This window comes from Chanodichthys erythropterus, chromosome 14 (assembly GCF_024489055.1).
Source record: "Chanodichthys erythropterus isolate Z2021 chromosome 14, ASM2448905v1, whole genome shotgun sequence".
Lineage (NCBI taxonomy): Eukaryota > Metazoa > Chordata > Actinopteri > Cypriniformes > Xenocyprididae > Chanodichthys > Chanodichthys erythropterus.
Genome location: NC_090234.1, coordinates 35,684,328 through 35,705,426, shown reverse-complemented (window position 1 = coordinate 35,705,426; position 21,099 = coordinate 35,684,328). Strand labels below are relative to the sequence as shown.

The 21,099-nt window shown below is 38.2% G+C and overlaps 1 protein-coding gene across 1 annotated transcript in view; it reads right to left on the bottom strand.

Annotated features, from left to right (window-relative positions):
* The window catches only part of igsf3 (immunoglobulin superfamily, member 3), a 177,785-nt gene that overhangs the window by 54,623 nt on the left and 102,063 nt on the right, over window positions 1-21,099 (bottom strand). The window contains exons 3-4 of the mRNA XM_067410553.1: window positions 13,752-14,171; window positions 3,923-4,309 (exon numbers count right to left, since the gene is read on the bottom strand). Of these exons, the coding sequence (XP_067266654.1) occupies window positions 3,923-4,309; window positions 13,752-14,171 (807 nt within the window). The remainder of the gene's footprint in view (window positions 1-3,922; window positions 4,310-13,751; window positions 14,172-21,099) is intronic.

The window sequence follows — 21,099 nt, the reverse complement described above, 5'->3', positions numbered from 1 at the left end:
GTGTCATCTGCCACTTTAAATGCTCAAGCTCTTTAAAGTTGTGTGGATTCTGAATGTTTGTCAATGTTTTAATGTTCATTAGCTGGAATAAATTGTTTAAAAGTGATTACAACAATATTGTTCCTCTGTGCAGTTATTGTTAGTTGAGGGGTGGACTCTGCTACTCTTTTAGAAGTATTTTTAAATTTTTATTGCTATTGTCCTGGATGTCAACAGGCCTTAACCGTCTTAAAGAGATAATTCACCAAAAAATGAAAATTGTATCATTTACTCACCTTCATGTCATTCCAAACCTGTATGACTTTGTTTTCTGTGGAAGATAAAATAAGATATTTTAAGGAAAGTTTTTGTCCATACAATGAAAGTCCATGGGGTCCAAAAAAGGAGTCCACTGAACTCCACTGACTTTCATTATCATGGACAAAAACACAGACATTTTTCTTTTATGTTCCACAGGAAAAAAGAAAGTTATACAGGTTTGCAACAATGTTAAGGTTAATAAAAAACAGAATTTATGTTTTTTGGTGAACTTTTGAATTAAAGTGTTAGTTCACCCAAAAATTCTGTCATTTATTACTCACCCTCATGTCGTTCCACACCTGTAAGACCTTCATTCATCTTCGAAAAACAAACTTTGGCAGTTTGATACATGCTCCGAACCACTGATTTGAAACAAAAGATTTGTAAAGCTTTGAAGCTTCATGAAGCAGTATTTTAAAATCATCCATCACTAGATATTGTTGAATAAGGTCGTTATTTTGTTTTTTGGCACACAAAAATTATTCTTGTCACTTCATAACATTAAGGTTGAACCACTGTAGTTACATGAAATATATTTTAAATTCGTCTTTAGTAGCTTTCTGGGCATTGAAAGTGTTAATGGTCTTGCTTGCAATGCAGGCCTCACTGTGCCATTGGATTTTATCAGAAATATCTTATTTTGTGTTCCGAAGATGAACAACATAACAACATAAGGTGAACTAACCCTTTAAGGAGGAAATTGGCACTATAAAAATGAGAGGTGGAATTAGTTTTTAAATATAGCTTTTATACTTGTAGAACCTTTTAGACCCTCTAAAAGCATATCCCCCTGGGGAGAAGGAAGGATTTCCCTCAGAGTCTGATAGGACAGTTTCTGGAAGAGGCTGATTCAGGTGGCTAAGGTCTAAGCAGAACAGATGTATTTTGCTAACCTTTGATTAACCTCCTCTTTCCATCTAGCTCACATCAACTCCTTGAGCCCAGTTGTGGTTTCTTTGCCTGGGCACAGTCACATCCACCTTGGGGATCTATCAAGGCTGCGCTCAGGGCGACGGCATTCCCACTTTCATTTCATGCCTGTTAGACTTGGCTTTTTGAGTAGCTCTCACTTGAAATGCAATGCTATTTCAAGGGCTTTCAGGCCTCCACAAAACCAAGTTGAAAAATGCTGTGCATTAAACGATTTTACACAGGACAGAGTACTGTATTACCCACTCACAAGCACACCACCATTTTCAGGGCAGCTACTCTGAAAGTGCAGCTTAGTATATAAACAACAGTCAAGCTACCCTTTCAGATAGAACTATTCTGAAAGTACATAATAGGGCAACGTCTTAATAAATAAAGAGCTTGATCATCAGAAGTTCCTATTAACAAAATTCAAAATGATGATGATGTACACTATATACAGGCGAGCTGATGAATCCAGAATATAAATGCAAAGCACATTTCTAGTTAAGCGTTTTTCAATAGAAAACCATTATAAAGAAAACAATTAGACATTGATTGTGTTGCGTTCATATTCTGGGTCCATCTGCTCATCTGCATACAGTATGCATCATCTATATGGTGTATACTGAATTTGATCTATTAATGAACACCGTTTTAATACACTTAGCACATTTGGTGTTTTTCACGTTAAACGTTTTATAATATCCCGTTGTTTTTAGTGATTGAAATACTGCAGCAGGTGCTGTATATGACTCACAAGTCCCCAAAACTTGCATTTTGTTCTCATATTTTTGTTTTTCTTCTTCAGTGATGGAAAACTGACAGGCCCAAAATGCATGTTGCTATGCTATGGGTGTTTTGCCCGCCAGGTGTCCGCACCTGTCATGGGATTGAAAACTATGAATTACCTTAGCTCCTCCCCTGAGTGAGCTGTACACAGTCTGCTGTTCATCTCCTCGCCAGAGCATTTAAAGGTGCCGTAGAATGTCTTTTTAAAAGATGTAATATAAGTCTAAAGTGTCCCCTGAATGTGTCTGTGACGTTTCAGCTCAAAATAATTTTTAATAATTTTTTAATTTTTTTAACTGCCTATTTTGGGGCATCATTAAATGTGAGCCGATTCAGGCTACGGCCCCTTTAAATGCTTACGCTCCCCACCCATGCTTGCCTTAAACAGAATAAACAAAGTTCACACAGCTAATATAACCCTCAAAATGGATCTTTACAAAGTGTTCGTCATGCAGCATGTCTAATCGCCTAAGTATGGTATTTATTTGGATGTTTACATTTGATTCTGAATGAGTTTGATAGTGCTCCGTGGCTAAAGCTAACATTACACACAGTTGGAGAGATTTATAAAGAATGAAGATGTGTTTATGAATTATACAGACTGCAAGTGTTTAATAATGAAAATAGCGACGGCTCTTGTCTCCGTGAATACAGTAAGAAATTATGGTAACTTTAACCACATTTAACAGTACATTAGCAACATGCTAACGAAACATTTAGAAAGACAATTTACAAATATCACTAAAAATATCATGATATCATAGATCATGTCAGTTATTATTGCTTTAATACACAGACCTAATATACACATGTAATTTCTTTCCCTGCTGTTTACGTTCACAGACATAACCGACTGTTTGTAAACATTTGATCAATGTAATGCTATATAATTATAAAATAAGTATTAATTTCTTTCAAAAAATGTTTTACTGACAAACTTGTTTATATTGCATATGCTTTAAACAATGTTCCTTAATTGGGTAAAGGTCATACATGGTTTAAGCATCCTAGATTAAGTAACCCGACATGTTTTTCATGTTTTGTGAGACTTTTATAATGATCTGAAATTTGATATTTATCAGGATTTTGTTATTCATGTAAACACACTCAAACTCAATGTTACAAAAACTGATGTAGTGTTCGGTCACACTACACTTTTACTCATTACAGGAAAAACTTTACTATTTTGAAAACAGCTGAACTAATATCACACTACTGTTATTTTTTTGTCCTGTTTACTCAATACTTCCAACAGTGAGAGTCTCCACTATGAGAAATCACCTGGTGCAAGAACTGAAAAACAGCAGAGAAAATATGAGGTGATGCAGAGCCCACTGACCTTATTGAGTGCGGCGCCACAACAGGTATGAAAGCGAGGCTGTAAGGGATAGACTTGCCAGGTTTTCAATGGCATCCGCTATAAAAAGCTGTATAAAGCTCCTAGATCACTTATAATTTTCCACAGCTTATGTTGTCTAGAGTCTGCAAAAATGTCTTTCCAAGAAATTTCAGGAGTGTTTCATCAGCAGAACAATCCAAAAACACATTAAAAAAAAACAGTACAACCCACTGAAGAGATGTATGTCTATCCCTCACAGCCTCGCTTTCATTCCTGTTAAAATATCAAATATGGCGCTGCAGTGAATAAGGCTTTTTTTAAAGCATCAGCAAGAATAAGTAGAACTTTAATAGCAGTTTGCCTCCACAATATTACTAAATCAATTTCTGAAATCTCTACTTCTTTAAACTGCTATCTTATGAGCTAAACTAGATCAGAATAATCCACTTATGGTGATGAACATCAGAATTGAGGCTGAAAGGTCCATCTTTTCATTTAATAAGCGAGCTGTTGAGAGGTATCAGCCTACAACTCTAGGGGCCAGTCAGAAACAGAGGACCGATAAAGAACCGTAATACTCACTGAGAGGGGTTACAGTGATCTGAACGTTACGGGACCGCTTGCTGCGGTCGATGAAATCTCCAGTGGGGGTCTTTTCCCGCTCCGTCACCCTGCAGATGTATTTCCCAGAATCCTCTGGCAGTAGCCGCTGCAACTTGAGCAGGTGGATGGAAGGGCTCTCTTTGCGCACTGTCAGGAGGCCGGATGCTTCTCGCTCCACATAGTTGGGTCCCAGTACGGGCACGGCGCTGGGCCCGATCACGGCTACGGGTGAGCTGCTGAAGACCCACGACACCGAGAAGAAGCGCTCTGGAACATTCTGAGCGTCAATGGTGCAGCGGAGCTCCAGCGGCTCACCAGCCGTGTAGGCCCGGCGCTCAGTGGTCACCTGGATACTAAAGTCCCGATCTATGAGAGAAAAACAGAGATAGGATAATTTAGCCATGACAAAATGGTCCACATTGCGCTAAATTCAAACCGATACTGACATCAAACGCAAACGAATCATCATTTGTAGGACTAATTTCCATATGATATGCAGTTTGCGCGCCTCATCATAAAAGCACTTTCTTCACTTCATTTGGCTTCTTCAGAGGTGATTGCCCCTGGGCTCTAATTACTACAACACACTTCCTGAGAAACACTCCAACTACGTAAGTACATGGCACTGACACAGACAGGACTCAGGAAATGTACAAGGGGGGATGATGATGTGTGTTTTTACATGCAGTCATTATTTGCATCTCATGCTGTGCACTGCTCTCCAAAATAACAGCACAGTAAACAGGCCTGTGCTAAAAGAGGAATTCACAGATCAGAGGGAAACAAAGGCCAGTGGCTGTTTTTGCTTTTCTCCTGTGGTACTCAAGCAGCGTGATGCTCCATTAGGACATTACTGCCCGCCTGAACGGAGCCGGTCTGCGTATTAGGACTAAACCAGCACGCTTCAGACAGATTAATTAGCAGTGGAGATGAAGAGCTGCACGTGGAAATGAGTGGGGGAAAAAAATGGAGATAAAAGCGACAGGATACATTAGGTGAATACATATAACCCTCTATTGTAGATCAGTATGTTGAGGATAGGAGGTCACCAAAATCTGTATGAATTCTGTATGTGTTTGTGGGATGTTTGACTGATTTTTCATGCATAGATCTGTGTTTCATAATAAGCATAAATGGCTAATCAACAGATTCCATATCAATATATATTCTAAACTCCTACTTTTTACATCTATTACCAGTCTTAGTACATTTTGGATTAAAAGGGTGGTAAATCAATGGGCATAAATTAGGGTTGGGTGATAAGACTGAATATTCATATTATACTGTGAATGAAGTAACATTTGTTCAATAAAATTTCATTAATCAGGTCTGTTTCAAAGAATCTACTTAAACTCTCAGATTCAACAATTTGTTTTTTGTCATGACACAAAAGAATCAGGTTCGGAGCATGTATCAACTGCCAAAGTCACGTGATTTCAGTAAACGAGGCTTCGTTATGTCAAACGTTTTGACATTTCAATGGTTCACATAACTTTGGCAGTTTGATACATGCTCTGAACCACTGATTCGAAACATAAGATTCGTAAAGCTTCGAAGCTTCATCAAGAAGTGTTTTGAAATTGCCCATCACTAGATATTGTTGAATAAAGTCGTTATTTTGTTTTTTTGGTGCACAAAAAGTATTCTTGTCGCTTCATAACATTAAGGTTGAACCACTGTAGTCACAAGAACTGTTTTAAATATGTCTTTATTAACTTTCTGGGCATTTGAAAGTCTAAATTAACTTGCTGTCAATGCAGGCCTCACTGAGCCATCGGATTTAATCAAAAATATCTTAATTTGAGTTCTGAAGATAAACAAACGTATTACAGGCATGGAACGACATGAGGGTGAGTAATAAATGACAGAATTTTCATTTTTGTGTGAATTAACCCTTTAATTATTTCATAAATAAATAAATAAATAACATGTACATGTTTAATACTATATATACCATAATTGCATATTTATAATATAAATATATAAGCACTGAAAAAATATTTTCTATCTTGCCCGGCCTTAGCGTATGTGCATTTCGCTCATATGAAAAGAGTGCACAGCAAGTCATGCAGCAATCATCAAGGGCGTTCTCTGATCAAAGACCCACTGTACCACGTAATCAAAGCCAAAAATTTTAAGACAGATGGTCCTGCAAAAACAAAAGAGATAAAAAACCCCCCCAAAAACGGATGTTTCTGCTTTAAAAATAAAACGAGATTTATTCAGCATGTAATTCTACAAATAATCCTAGTTTGCGGTGATGTTCCAGTGTGCTTGACGGCTCAGAGAGGGAGACGACAAGAGTATACTAGCTATACTTCATTTCTCCTCCATGTGCCCTGGAAGAGATGACTGACAGACAGGAGTACAAAAGAGCTTTGTACAAAAGTCGCACAAAGTCACTATGTTCACTGCACCCAAGACCTCAGGGTCTGACAACTTATTAGAATCTAATTATGAAGACATTCTACCTCCTTTTACAGCGTTGTTATAGTCAAGTACAGTACAATACGATGACTGTGGACAAATGTGGCATTCATAAGGAGAGGGATACTCTCAAAGTCACATGAATAAAGAATTTAGAATGGGAAGGAATTGTCAGGATTGAGGTTTCACGGCATGAATGATGCCATTAGATTTGAATTTAGTATGCACAATAGATTTGTATGACAGCTAACCAGAGAGAGAGAGAGAAAGAGAAAGAAAGAGACAATTGTGTTGAGAGTGAGCGGTAATAACTGTGGTAGCTGGAAGGGGGCTGCATGAACAAGCTGCTGTGCGGGATTCGCTGCCAAAAGCTTAGTCACAAAACGAGTCCATCGATCTGCTATAGTATGTGCTTCAATGAGCCGTTTGATGTCCTATTAATGCTTACCGCACAACTTCTGTTTTTCCCCCACAGTCCACCAGAGCAATAAACACATGAACAGACAGATGAGAGAAAACACACAAATGTTTACACATGTTATGACCATGACATATGGTGTGCATTGAGCTAATGTCAATATATGCAAAATAGAATAATCGCATATGAACGAGTGAGTAATCGTGTGGCTCTATTCACCAGCTTTGAGCTCCCCTGCTGAAAAATCGCCAAAAGTTTTTTTGGAACATGGTTACTGGTTTAGCTGGACCAAGTTGGTAATTGGCTGGTTGACCAGCCACCATGCTCAAAAAACCAGCTTGAGCACCAGAAGCTGGTATGACCAGTTGGTAACTGTTTTTTTTTTTTTTTTGGTCCAATCTGGTGTACAAGCTAATGACCAGCTAGAAACCAACCTAACAAGCTGTTCCAAAACACAACTACTAGCTGAAACCAGGCTTTTCTAGCCAATCCAGCCCAGTCAATTCAGTCAACTAAAATTGAATATACATAAACTGCCTAAAATCCCACAAAACAGCCACCCAATCACTCCTGCACAGACATGTGCACTTTCATTTATGCCTAACAGTCCACTGGCTAGTGCACAGAGAACATTGTGAGCGTCTTGTCTAGCTAGAAGGGGACTTGGACACAGCCTGCTAGAAAAGGGGATTACAGACAAATCTGTCTCCCCTCGTCTCAGTGTTGCTCTTGAAATGCTCTCTGGAATTTCTAATGGGAATCTCAGTCAGGTGAAGCCTGGCTTGCATACTGAAGGATCAGGCTGTAATGACTTCACCTTGACTCACTTTAAAATCCATTAAATATTTGTTTAAAAACTACCTTTTAATAAAGTTTCCAGTGTTTTTAATGTACCCTTCTGGTATGCAATTGCCAGCATCTTTTAAAGAAAAATGAAAAAAAAATGAACTAAAACCGAATCTCTGAAGAACATTTCAATACGTCTACTGCATCAAGACCACGTAAGTACCATTTTTGTTCAGTTGGTCTTGATAGCATTGTTAGTACTTTTGCTTATTTTCAGTTAGTTGCCAAGGCAACTAAGTTTTTCGATTTCTTTTATTTCTTTTATATTTCTTTAGTTTTTAATAATTTTAGATTTAGTTAACAATAACAATACTAATAGTGAAGGACAGTAAAAATCATTGTGTGTCTTTAGTTTGTGTAGTGCTTACAGTACAGATGACTATCTCTAAAAGCTTTCAAAGACCATTTACTGTAAATGGCTACACATTCTGAGACTATAATAAAGTTTACCAATAAACATGATAAATGAGTTTATTAAAAGCAAATGAATCATTCCACAGTTTCAAGTCCACACTAAGCTCCTTTAAACATCTTTTCTGATGTCCACTTAGAGCAGTGGTCTCAAACTGCCAGCCCGCAGCTGATCTCAAAAATGAAACATAACCGCGTCGCTTCTATTATGAGTGCGCTTGCCTAAATTAGCCTACAGTAAAAGCACTCGACTTTAAGTCACGAGCGTCGATTTAAACCACCGAAACGCGTCCGATGCAACCATTAAACGTTACTGATGCTCAAACGGCATCTTGGACAAATGCTCTGCCAGGTGTCTGTCAAGAAACAGAAGAGTGTACAAATGTTTTCAGGGATTGTATTTGTTCAGTACAGTGTTGGTCAGTTTTTTGTTTATTTCTGACCCCTCCACGCCACAAGTGTTGATGGTTTTGTTCCTAAATTACAATTTTTTTATTCCATGCACCTTGTTGGATGTGAGAAGTTGCACCAGACTATTGCAATTAATAGTATATTAGTATATTAGTAGTATTATATTAATAATAGTATTATATAATTCTATTACACTCTGGAACAATGAGAGAGACACTGCTGTTTACATTGTATGGTAAATAAAATATTTATAGTAGGCTATAGGTATAGGTAAGTATAGGTAAGATATTTTTAGTAGTAGCAAATTTGATGTAAATGAGAAATAATGCATAGGAAAGTAAATTTTAAATGCTTTCTTGCGCTTGAATGTTAATATGGCCCTCCTATGAGGTGTCAATCACAGAAACGGCCCCCTGCCAATTTGAGTTTGAGACCCCTGACTTAGAAACATAATGGTTATTTAGTGTTACATGACTGTTTTTCACTCTCTCTTAAGCTGAAGGCATTTACCTTTACTTGGTGAGATTCATGAACAAAGTCTTGTAATTTCAAAAGAAATCAATGTGAATGGGAGTTTCGCGCAAGGGTGGAAATGTTTCTGAAGCAGATTTTGCTCATGTTCAAGTTGATTGTGTGAATTTACTGCTGTCCAACAGAAAGCTGCTTTATTGGAAGTGATATTGAAGTGACTTCTGTATGAGTGCTGCTTCATACATTGCTATTTACAATGGAAAACTCCCAATATTGCCCCTTTAAGAATATGAATCATTGGTTAAAAAAACAAAACAAAAAAAAAAACAAAAACTTACAGGGATAGTCCATCCTAAAATGTAATATTTTGAGAAGTGCTTTTTTTTGTTTGTTTTGTCTTGTCCAATGGAAGTCAGTGGTAACCAAAAACGTTCAAAATATCTTTATTTATGTTTTTTTTTTTTTTTTTGATACACCCACATTCAACTTGCAAGGTATTTAGTGTTACATTCCCATGTAACAATAATCAATGATCAGGTGAGCTAAAGGGAAATGGAGGCAAGTGGATAAGTCTCCAATCAGTCTCTACGAGGAGCTTGTATGATCTGCTTTCATCCCACCCTGATCCTACGCACTGAAGATCACAAATCACACGCATTAGACTCTGTCCCCATCTGCAGCCTGGCTCTGTGGAGGTGCCCTTGGGAGGTATCAACACCCTAAAAATCACAACCTGTCCTCTCCTTGTCCAATCCAACCACCTCCTGGGGCTCTTGACCAATAACAGGGCTGAATTAACATGCCACTTGCAAGCTCCTGTCCCGCAGCGTGTTTGATGAGGAGGTGCGCTGTCACCTCCCATTCTCATCAAACCGCTGGGCCAGTGTGCTTTGAGATTGAGTTACTGCCCTGTGTTCAGTCAGTTAGAGAGATAGCGCTCATGTCTGCTGTACATGCTGTCTTATGCTTGGGCTGGAGCTACAGCTCTGTAATAAATTGGAAAGTAATGGACTAAAGCCAGAGATGAGGGAGGCATTTTTCTGCTCCAGCCCCTGTCCCATGAAATATAGCTATTCTGGAGAAGGGGAGAGAGGAAAAGTTCAGATCTAAGACACCCTTTGAATTGTGCTAAAAATACCTCACCTAATATGACAGCTGTGAAACACAGAGCAAAATTTCATTTTTTTGACATTTCATTCAAATGTCATTATTGACTGAAAAATTGACAAAAACATGGTGCTATTAGACGTGCCACAAGAGCTTTGACATCAGTCACATCAAACATCATTAGTTCTCATGACCAAAAGCCTGGCACAAAGTGTCAGAGATAGTTAGGGATAGTGAATCCAGAAATGAAAGTTTGGTCACCATTTACTCACCCTTATGCCATTTCTTTCTTCTGTGGAACACAAAATACATTTTATTTATGTATATTATATATATAATATACATATATACAATATACAAATAATGAAAGCCAACAGGGTCCAGAACTAACAATACACCTTTTCACCATCTCTGGCGACAGACATTGGAAATTAGTACAGGATCTATATGTACTTTTGTTGCTAGGCCTAGATGTACAAAATGAGCGCAATGTGAGATTAACAAATATTTTTTGCACTAAAATGTTAATCTTTAAACATTATTTCTGTAAAATGGTATGTTATTAACAATTATGGTCAAAGTTTTTTTTATAATTATTAATTATTATGTTGATTAGCCCAAGAAAACCTACTGAAACCTGCTCATTTGTTTTGTGTGTGTATATATTCATACAATCATGATTGATTCATTTTACCATGGCAAATAAGCTGACAATACTTCATGACAAATTTAAAACTTCTGTTCGACTACCGATAGGGGGTGAAATGCAACGATTGTACATGAATGTCCGAGACAGTGCCGGCATCAGAACCAGTCAAGTCGTATGGATTCTTTTCTTTTATCCTTTTTAGAGCTTGAAAGTTCTGTATAACACTGACTTTCATTGTTTGGACCAAAAAATGTGGAAACATTCTTCAAAATATCTCCTTTTGTATTCCTCAAAAGAAACAACATCATGAGTTTGGAATGACATGAGGTTGAGTAAATGATGACAGAATATACATTTTTTTCCCATAAAAAATGTTAGTCATCAAGCAGATGTCAGCCATAGGTGAATCATACGAGTCATACGAGTCGATGCGACCGCCTCTGATTACCTGATGCTGAGAGACCACTGAGATTTAACCTTCATGACACTGGCAATATCACTGAGTGGAGTGGACTTGTGAGAGCCAATGCCTGCTCTGTACTCTATGACAGGGAGTTCAATGTTAAGAGGATCAGCAGCCACGGCTCGGGGACTCTGGTAATGTGCTTAATTTTAGATAGTGATCAGCTCACAGGGCATATTTAAGCATTTCTGCAGGATGCAGAGTCACGCATGCCCTGTTTTACAGAGAAATGAGACAATGAGCATGGCATGCTTTGTTTACTGGGGTGAATTATACACATCTGTGGAGGAAAGTGTTGAAAGAAATTATCACCTTAGAGCAGACACTACATTTAATTTATATAAAATACTATATTTTATTTATATTTAATATAACCAAAAACAAGATTGTGAATGATAGTACAGTTTGTTCTTAAAGGGATGGTTCACCCAAAAATTAAAATTCTGTCATAATTTACTCACCCTCATGTTGCACCTGTATGACTTTGACATTTTGAAGAATGTTGGCAACCAGTGACCACAGACTTCCATTGTTTAGACAAAAAACACAAACATTCCTCAGAATATCGTCTTTTGTTTTCCACAGAAGAAAGACAATCACAGAGGTTTGAAACAACATGACGGTGAGCAAATGATGTCAAAATATACATTTTTGGTTAATTATCCAGTCTTTGGCCATGTATAATGGTCCAGTTTCAGAGTTTCTTTCCACTGGAAATGTTTTGGAAAGATATGTTTCTGGTAGATATGTTTTCTCTGTTTCATCAGCTGAACGCACAACACCCAGGTACACAATATCTCTGAGGGCGTGTCGGCTGTCGGGGCTGAAACCACGCCCACTTGTGGGAAAGCTGCCGCCTCTCTCAACTGTGAAATACCACTACAACCTGAATGAATGCTCCCTCTAACAGCTTAATTGGATTTAAAAAGCCATATATGTTTGAGCCTCCAGAGCCAGAATCCAATTCAGAGGACATTGACCGGCTTCCCGAGAATCAATCTTGGCCCTCTCGCTCTGCAACAGAACGGAATTTTTTTTCTCCCTTTTATGCAAGTTAGCAATATGTAACTAGCATAACCTAACTTAGGCCACGTTCACACTGTACGTTTTGGGGATTGACAACCACATTTACTTAACATGCGAGTCTCGAAATGTACCGTTCACACAGTAACTTACAGTAGCGTCTGGAACACTGCCTGTATGAATATGCAATGAGAGTCAAGCCTGTATTCTCTTACTAGTGTCCATAACGACAGTGACCAACGTAATATTAAAGATGGTGACGTCCATAAAACAGAAAAGTCTTGTCACTTTTGACATGACAAGAGACTAATTGAACCGTGAGTTAATCCATCAAAACTTCATTAACCAACAGCAGCATGTAAACACATGCTAGCCGTTGCACTCATGTGTCACGTCCTTTGCGACGACTCGCGCATGAAACAGCATTTGAATTTGAAAAAGAAACACAAAACTGACGGGAGCCGCTCCGGTGGAGAACAGTGACTGGATCTAACAGCTTCAGATGACGCACAGCTCATATCATATCTCCTTAGCTGTAAGTACTGAAAGCGAAACCACACACGAAACAACTTAGCAGAGCAGCTCTCTAGCACTATATGATGTGACAGACAACTAGTTGTCCAGTCCGGTTCCGTTCACACAGCGCGGATATTCCAAGAATGCGTTTGTGAGTCCTGAAAATTTACAGGTGTGAGTTCGGTTATAGAATGCGGTTGTCACACCCGTAAATAACCGTACTTTGTGTGAAGGTAACCATATTAAGGTAACCAAATACAGGACTGACAACCGTATTCTGCTGCTGTATGAATGTGGCCTTAGTCAAATAAAGTTAGGCTATCAATAAATAACATAGAGCAAAACGTATTTTGCCACTTTACCATTTTTATTATTATGTGTCTGTATAGTCACAGATCAAACTAACAGCCATCATGCTTTTATTTCTGATGAATAAGGAGACAGACCTGTTTTGTAAAATATCGCCAGGTAATATGCATTTACGTGATGAAGGCATAGCTAGCTAGCAAACTGTAGGATGTAGTAACTAACGGTAATGACAGTAACTCGCGATTAAACGGGTGAACCACTGATGCTAATGCACTCTAGTTATTATAGTGTTAGGGGAGGGGCCATGCTCAGTGGCTCCAGTGTTTCAGAGATCCACGATTTCAGGCCCGCCCAAAGAATCCTGAACACAAAATAGTGAAAAATATTGTTTAACGGTCTAACTCCACAATTCAGTACTACATAGTTCACAGTCTTTGTAATGTGTTTTCAGTGATACATTTCTAACATTTATAATGCGTTTAAAAACAAATCTCTGAATTGCCTTTACACAGACTTTTCAAAAGTCTTCACTTTTTTTTCTTTTCGGCTATGTTCCCACTGCAACTGAATCTGGCTTAAATATGTGTTTTTCCACCTCTGAGAAGAAAACAATACTTTTCTTTACCAACACCTCTTCTATTCATTGTGTTAAATTAAATCAATCTCAGAGTATAACTAGCAATTAGGATCTGAAAGAGCAATTACCCTCTGAGAGATGCAGATGGACCCCCCCCCACCCCAAACAATTCACACTCACCTGTGGGCTGAACTTTGACAGACGTCTTTTCTGACTCTTTCCGGGTCATGGCGTACCAGGAGCGATCCGGGTCCTGGATCCATTCAGAGGCCTCACAGTAGAACTCTCCCTGGTCTGTGGGCTGCAGCTTGTAGATGGTGAGACGGTAGGAAGTGGCGCTGATCTTGTCTAGCCGCAGGTCTCCTGAAGATAGACGCTGACGGTATTGTCCCCCTGGCCGTAGAACAAAGTCCCGTGACAGAGTGACCAGATCACGTGGACCAGAATTGGGGTCATCAGCAGGACGCAGGTACCAGCCCACAGAAACATGAGTGTGCTGGGAAGTCTGACGCGTGACCTCACAGCTCAGCTGTAGAGTGTCCCCCTCCACTTTCGAGAGAGTCTGAGCAGCAGCCATCACTGTCAGAGTGTCCGGGATCACTGTGGAGGAAACCAAGGGATGTGGTTAGTTTGTGAGTAGAGTTCATGAACAACAAAACATAACCTTAAAGCCATTCACTCCGTATCCCATTAACATTTAAACAGGATTCTCTCCTGCAGGGTACTGCAATCTCAACCCTTTTATTAACTTATAGCCTCCGGAAAAAACAAGCCTCTTTTTGTCCTCAACAACCCCTCACTCCTTTTCTCCCTCTGACAGCCTTTGGCTTTCCAATAAAATATGGCTGAATTTTTCAAAAAACAGAGAATGAATATAGCACAAACTGAAATATGTACATGCTTTCTTAGGTCAGAATGTACTTGCACAAGTATCAATACGCATATAATAAAATTCTGGCTAAAAACCAATAATTACTTTTATGTTATGACCGAATACAAATTAATGGCCAATATCAAAAACGTATACTATTTTGTCTAAATGAATGGGAAAAAACTCAAATCAATCATTTTAAATTTAAATAAAAGCATTTCAAATTAATTTAGGCATCTCAGTAATAGAATGTACAGCATGAAAAATGGATTTCAAGATCACATTTAATTTTTATTTTTTTTTATTATTAATGTTTTTAAAGATTAACTTTAGGTAAGCATTAAATTACGTCAAAGGTAATCCAAATGCAACAACAGGGCAAATGAACATGCACAGTTAAATAGACAGCATCAACCGATACTGATAAATATAGTATTAATATTAATAGTATTAATATTAATAGTATAAATATTAAATATAGTAATTAATTTTTTGAATTATATATTTAATCACAACATGATATTAAGGCCACCTGCCAAACGCTAGTTATTATAGTTAATAAAGTTTTAAATTTGGATATTTTTCTTACAAAAACACATCACTTCACTTTAGAAGGCCTTTATTAAACCACTGGAGCTTTATGGATTACTTTTATTATGGGTGAATGCATTTTTTTTTTTTTTTCATTTTCTTCAAAATGTGGCCTCCCATTCACAACCATTATAAAGCTTGGGGGAGCAAGGATATTTTTAAATAAATCTCTGATTGTGTGCGTCTGAAAGAAGAGAGTCATATACACCTAGGGTGGCTTGAGGGTGAGTAAATCATTGGATAATTTCAATTTTTGGGTGAACTAACCCTTTAAGTACAGGTAAACCCTATGGGTTTAGTCTACACAGCTTCTCTCTTTCTCTTTTGTACAATGCCATAGGCTAACATATGTAAACAACTTGCTGCAGATGCACATGTACATGTTTGCATGAAGCTGGGGAAGCATGAAGGCAGAAGAGATCCGTGATTGCAGATAAACCAAACATACAAACACAGATTTCTTTTTCATGGACAGCTTTCTATGCGAAAGTGCTACCCAAACCCACGCTTGCACTCTTCATCTCAGCAGCAGGGCATTCCAGCACATTTCTGACACCATGGTTCCATCCTGTAGCACCGAGCCGACACAACATGATATTCTGCATCCTATTACTGCTAGATGTCTTTGTGCAGTGCTAGCATTGATTAGCACCAGTCAGATCTTCAGCCTGGGAACGGCGTCTCACAGGCTGTGAAAAAAACAGCACTGACATCACTGTGTGAGAAATGGATTTTTGTGACAAACCAAAATTCTGGAAATAAACCTGCATGACATCTTGCAAACTTCAGCCACAATATTTATCTGAATGAGCCGTTGACAGCTGACAGTGGCTCCAATGCCTCAAGTTTCTTTTTCCAGGATGCTTTTCAAAAAAAAATAAAAAAAATAAATAAAAACCACTACAAATCCTGATATAGCAGGCCATTAGCAAAATAAAAGGAACTTGAGGGTTATTTGAGCATGACTATTTGTAGATGACAGACCTTTTGCTCAACTGTAGCAGAGATGAATATTATTTAAATGACTTTACAGAAATAATTGTGGCCATAAAAGTAAAAAAAAAAAAAAAAAATGAATAACACGAAAAAATGCTTTGGAAATTTCAATTGAAGTATGAATGGATCTTAAAATCGCTGGCCCAGTTCTGGGCTGATCATAGGCCAAAAGGAAAGGCATGTATAATACTGCTGGCAATGCGTGATGAGGTGCATCTGGTGCTTCCTGCACCTTGTCACCCATTCCGTGAATCCAGCATTACATGTCTCCAGCACTGAAGCGAGTCCAATGTCAATGCATCCAGCCAGCATTTGGAGTAGCAAGTAATAAAATGTTCCTGGTGCACTGTGCACCTTGTCACCTTGGTGAAATGGTTTTTGAAGAGCCTGAGGAAAACTCAAGTGCATGTACCTGGCGTATGACAGCTAGGCAACATTTTAGTTGAAGAATATATAATTAACATCAAATTATTCAAGGATTAAATTGACATAAGCTTCTACCTGAGAGTGGAACGCATTCCTGTAGCTTAACTCAATTGCACATAGTGCTAGCAATGGCAAGGTTATGATTCTGATAAAAATCAAAAATTAAAATGAACCTCTCAGGGTTCTGTAACTTCAGTCTTGTTTATTCTTGTTTGGTGACAGAGCACTGACACTCCTACTGTCTTGTGATTGTGAGCGTGCGGTTCCGAGTTTGTCAAGCCATACACTCTTCTGTCCATGCGGGTCGTTTTGTGTGTGGAGCGTTGTGTTCGGATCCCGGCACTTCAGTCTAGTTCGGTTCTGTGTCGGGGTTCGGACATTCATGCTCTGTGTGTTTGTTCGCTTATACTCCTTGCAGCCTGTTTTGTTGTGTGAGCTTGCCATTCTGTGTTTGCTCGGGCCATGTGTGTTGTTTCGGTGTAGCATATGGTTTGTATTTCGGCCGCGTGCTTTCATGTTATGTTTTGTGTGGACATGCAGTTGGTGAGAGCTCTCATTGGCTGCCTGTTCATGTCATGTGTTGTTTGAGCACGTCTTATGATTGTGTTCACTGGCCATGTGCTCTTGTTTTTATCATGTTTGGTGTGAGCACATGGCTTATCATGTTTGTTTCTATGGGCCATGCACTATTCTGTCTATTGTCTAACCCCACCCTTCTGGTTATCCGGTTATAGTTTCATTTGCTCCACCTGTCCTCCCTCGTAACCATCTTTGTTTGCTCCCTATTTATTCTCCTTGTGTTTTCAGTCCTGTGTTTTCAGTCGAGTTTTTAGTCTATTATCGCAGTGTTCCCATCGTGTCCTGCTCCCTGATCCAATTTTCCCCCACAGGGTACTTTTTGTTTGTTTTTGTTTTAATTTTTATTTTTTATTTTTTATATAACAAATAAATGCCCATTGTCCTGCATCTTAAGTCCTTGCCTCATTCCATCACCCAACCCTGACAAAACCATTTTATCTCACTCAAGACCTTAAGGTACAGTATGGCTCTTTGGCCTTTTTGGATGATGTACTGGCTGTAAATAAAAATGTATCTATAAATATAAATAATATACCTAATATGATATAAACTACATATCCTTACAATATTGGTTAATGTATACTATTATATAAGTGGCCATTAACCAATATTGTAAAGATACTGTATATAGTTTAAGCCTAGACAAAAAAAATGCCTGTTAAATGCATAAATGCAAGTCCTAATATGATCACTAATATGATTATGCTTTCAGCTACAGTAGCAAAAAGAGTACTCTCAGCTCCATTTAACACATTATATCATATTGTTGCTCAGAATCAGCAAAGAAGTCTGCAGATTCAGTCTGGGACTAAGAACTGTAGAATGTGCAACTGGGTTCAGCCGAGCCACTTGACATTATAATCATAAATAGAGGACTTCAAAACTCACTCTAAAAATGAAGTTTTTCCAGAGAGCTGCATGAAAGCCTTTATGAATCAATCAACCTGTCTCTCTTTTTTTGCAACTGGCCCTGAATAAATAAAAAGAGATGAGATGTAAGCCTCAAACGAACAGACTGAACATTCGCTGCTTCGGCATTACTGCACATGTGAAAATGAATCCTCCGGGTTTCAGCAAGCTGGTTTACCTGCATGCACATTGGGGGCATCTGCGTATGATAAAAACTCAATTATTCAACTTCATGTTTGCTCACACACTATCACTGCATACGCCACACAAAAGGTACGCAACGCTAATGAAACAACAGCGAGCGGGTGGGGTGAGAAAACGGCTTGTATAAAACTAATGAAATAGGAGAAAGACTGCGTGAGAGAAAGATGATTGACAGAGGAGGAACAGCAGACGGCAGCGATGCAAATGAAACGAGGGGAAAGAAATGAAAGAAACAGAGGAACGACGGTACTGTTTAACAGCAGGCTACTTCGGCGGTGCTTTGAAGAATCACAGATGTTAGACACAAAGACAGAAAGTGAGAATAAAAGAGCAAAATAGTCAAATGAGGCTGAGAGGGAGGGCTGAGAGACTGAGGTGGAGGCCCTCCGCTGGGTTTTTTAATAAGAAAGCCAATGGTGTCTCTCACACCCTGTCGAACAAGCTGGAGGGACCTACCACTTTACGAATCACAACAGAGGTGGGGAGACACAAGGAAAGGACGGTGAGGATAAAAATAGAGGCACTTTTATCATTTAGGCATCTCTAATTATTCTTGCACTCTTCTGTTGTGTTTCTAGAAGAGTAGATGACGGTGTAGGAGTGAGATAGAAAGCACCCGCTAACACAGATTCATTTGTGGAGGAGTGCGAGTGTGTGTTCATATGTAGGCGAGGACCTGAGGGACAATCTTCACTACAGTAGTACCACGTACACCCCCACATTTATCGCTGACTCCATATAATCATCATGCGTTATGATGCAAGTAATGGGAAAACTCAATAAGGGTCCTTCATCTTAGCATAAACGCATCCTAAACAAACAATACACCCACAGCCTCTAGAGGAAATGTGATCGAAACTTAAATATCAGATATCATATTCTACAGAAACGAGTTCGTTACCATAACAACTACTCAACAAGGTCCCATGGAAACAGCTAGCTGTTTCCATGCCAACATCCTCAACTTGTAAAAGCATAAAGATATTGATGGCATCAAACTACTAGCTCTCCAAGTTAAGTCACCAAATCAAGCCTAAAGCGCAAAGCTAGTGCTAATCTAACGCTATTAGCATACAGTTCACCAGCGGACCAGGACTGAGAGAGAAAGAGATGATTGTCTAACATCATAATTTGTTCAAGCTCAGTCATATCCCTGCTCCTGGATATCCTCCTGGGAAAGAAGTCTAAAAATGACTAAAAATCAAGTACAGGTCATTTTATAAAGTATCACAATATACACTCTCTTTCAGATAGTTCAGCTAAGTAAATATTTTATGAATGAAAGGTACTTTGAACCAGCTTGATGGAAGAAAACCAAAATATAAGATTATTCATAATAAATAAGTCATAAATCAGGCATCAGTGCAAAAAGAGCCGCCTCACAATACATAACACTAGAGTTAAAAATAAAAGACTTGAAACATTGTGCATTATAAATACCACTGGATGAGCCACGTTCAAAGCTGTAAAACAGCAGATATATGAGCTCCTGCAATTCTATATTAATGTGCAAAGTTGCACCGATGCTTGGCAATAAAATATGCAATATACAGTACCTTTCAAAAATTTGGGGTAAGTAAGTATTTTTTTTCCGGGTTTGATTGTTTTTAGTACTTATAAAGCACATATTAATGCCTTATTCTGCATAACAATGCAACATTATTTTAATCCAACCCAATAAACTTAACAACTACCTTACTAACTATTAATAAACAGTGATCAGGAGTTTACTGAGACAAAAGTCATAGTTAATAGTTGGTTGATAGTAAGAATCAGACCCTAATCTAAAGTGTGAGCGAAAGATCACATAAATTATGTTCTCTTGAACTTCCTATTCATCATCCTGAAAATAAATGTATTGTGTTGTGTGTATTGTGTGAAAATATTAGGTTTTCAACATTGATAATAATAAATCTTTCTTGAGCACCAAATCAGCATATTAGAATGATTTCTGAAGGATCATGTGACACTGAAGTAATGATGCTGATCATTCAGCTTTGCTATCACAGGAATAAATTACATTTTAAAATATTTAAGCATTTTTAATCAAATAAATGCATTCTTGGTGAGCATAAGAGACTTCTTTCAAAAAAAATCATACTGGCCCAAAGCATTAAACAGCACTATAATAATTTCACAATCTCACATTTTTTGGTAGCTGATGCATTCAATTCATAAAGTATCCAGATGAAGGGGTACATAAAGGGTTAGTTCACCCAAAAATTAAAATTCTGTCATTAATTACTCACCCTCATGTCGTTCCACACCCGTAAGACCTTCGTTCATCTTCAGAACACAAATTAAGATATTTTAGTTAAAATCCGATGGCTCCATGAGGCCTCCATAGGAAGCAATGTCATTTCCTCTCTCAAGATCCATAAAGGTACTAAAAACATATTTAAATCGGTTCATGTGAGCACAGTGGTTCAATATTAATATTATAAAGTGACGAGAATATTTTTGGAGCGCCAAAAATAACAAAATAATGACTTATTTAGTGATGGCCGATTTCAAAACAATGCTTCATGAAGCATCGGAGCACAGTGAATCAGTGTGTCAAACTGCCAACAGCCGAAATCACGTGACTTTACCGCTCCGAACAGCAGATTTGACACATTGATTCATTTATGCTCCGATGCTTCCTGAAGCATTGTTTTGAAATCGGCCATCACTAAATAAGTCATTATTTTGTTATTTTTGGCGCTCCAAAAATATTCTCATTGCTTTATAATATTAATATTGAACCACTGTACTCACATGAACTGACTGAAGCATGTTTTTAGTACCTTTATGGATCTTGAGAGAGGAAGTGTCCTTTGCTCCCTATGGAGGCCTCACGGAGCCATTGGATTTCAAGTAAAATATCTTAATTTGTGTTCCAAAGATTAACGAAGGTCTTACGGGTGTGGAACGGCATGAGGGTAAGTAATAAATGACAGAATTTTCATTTTT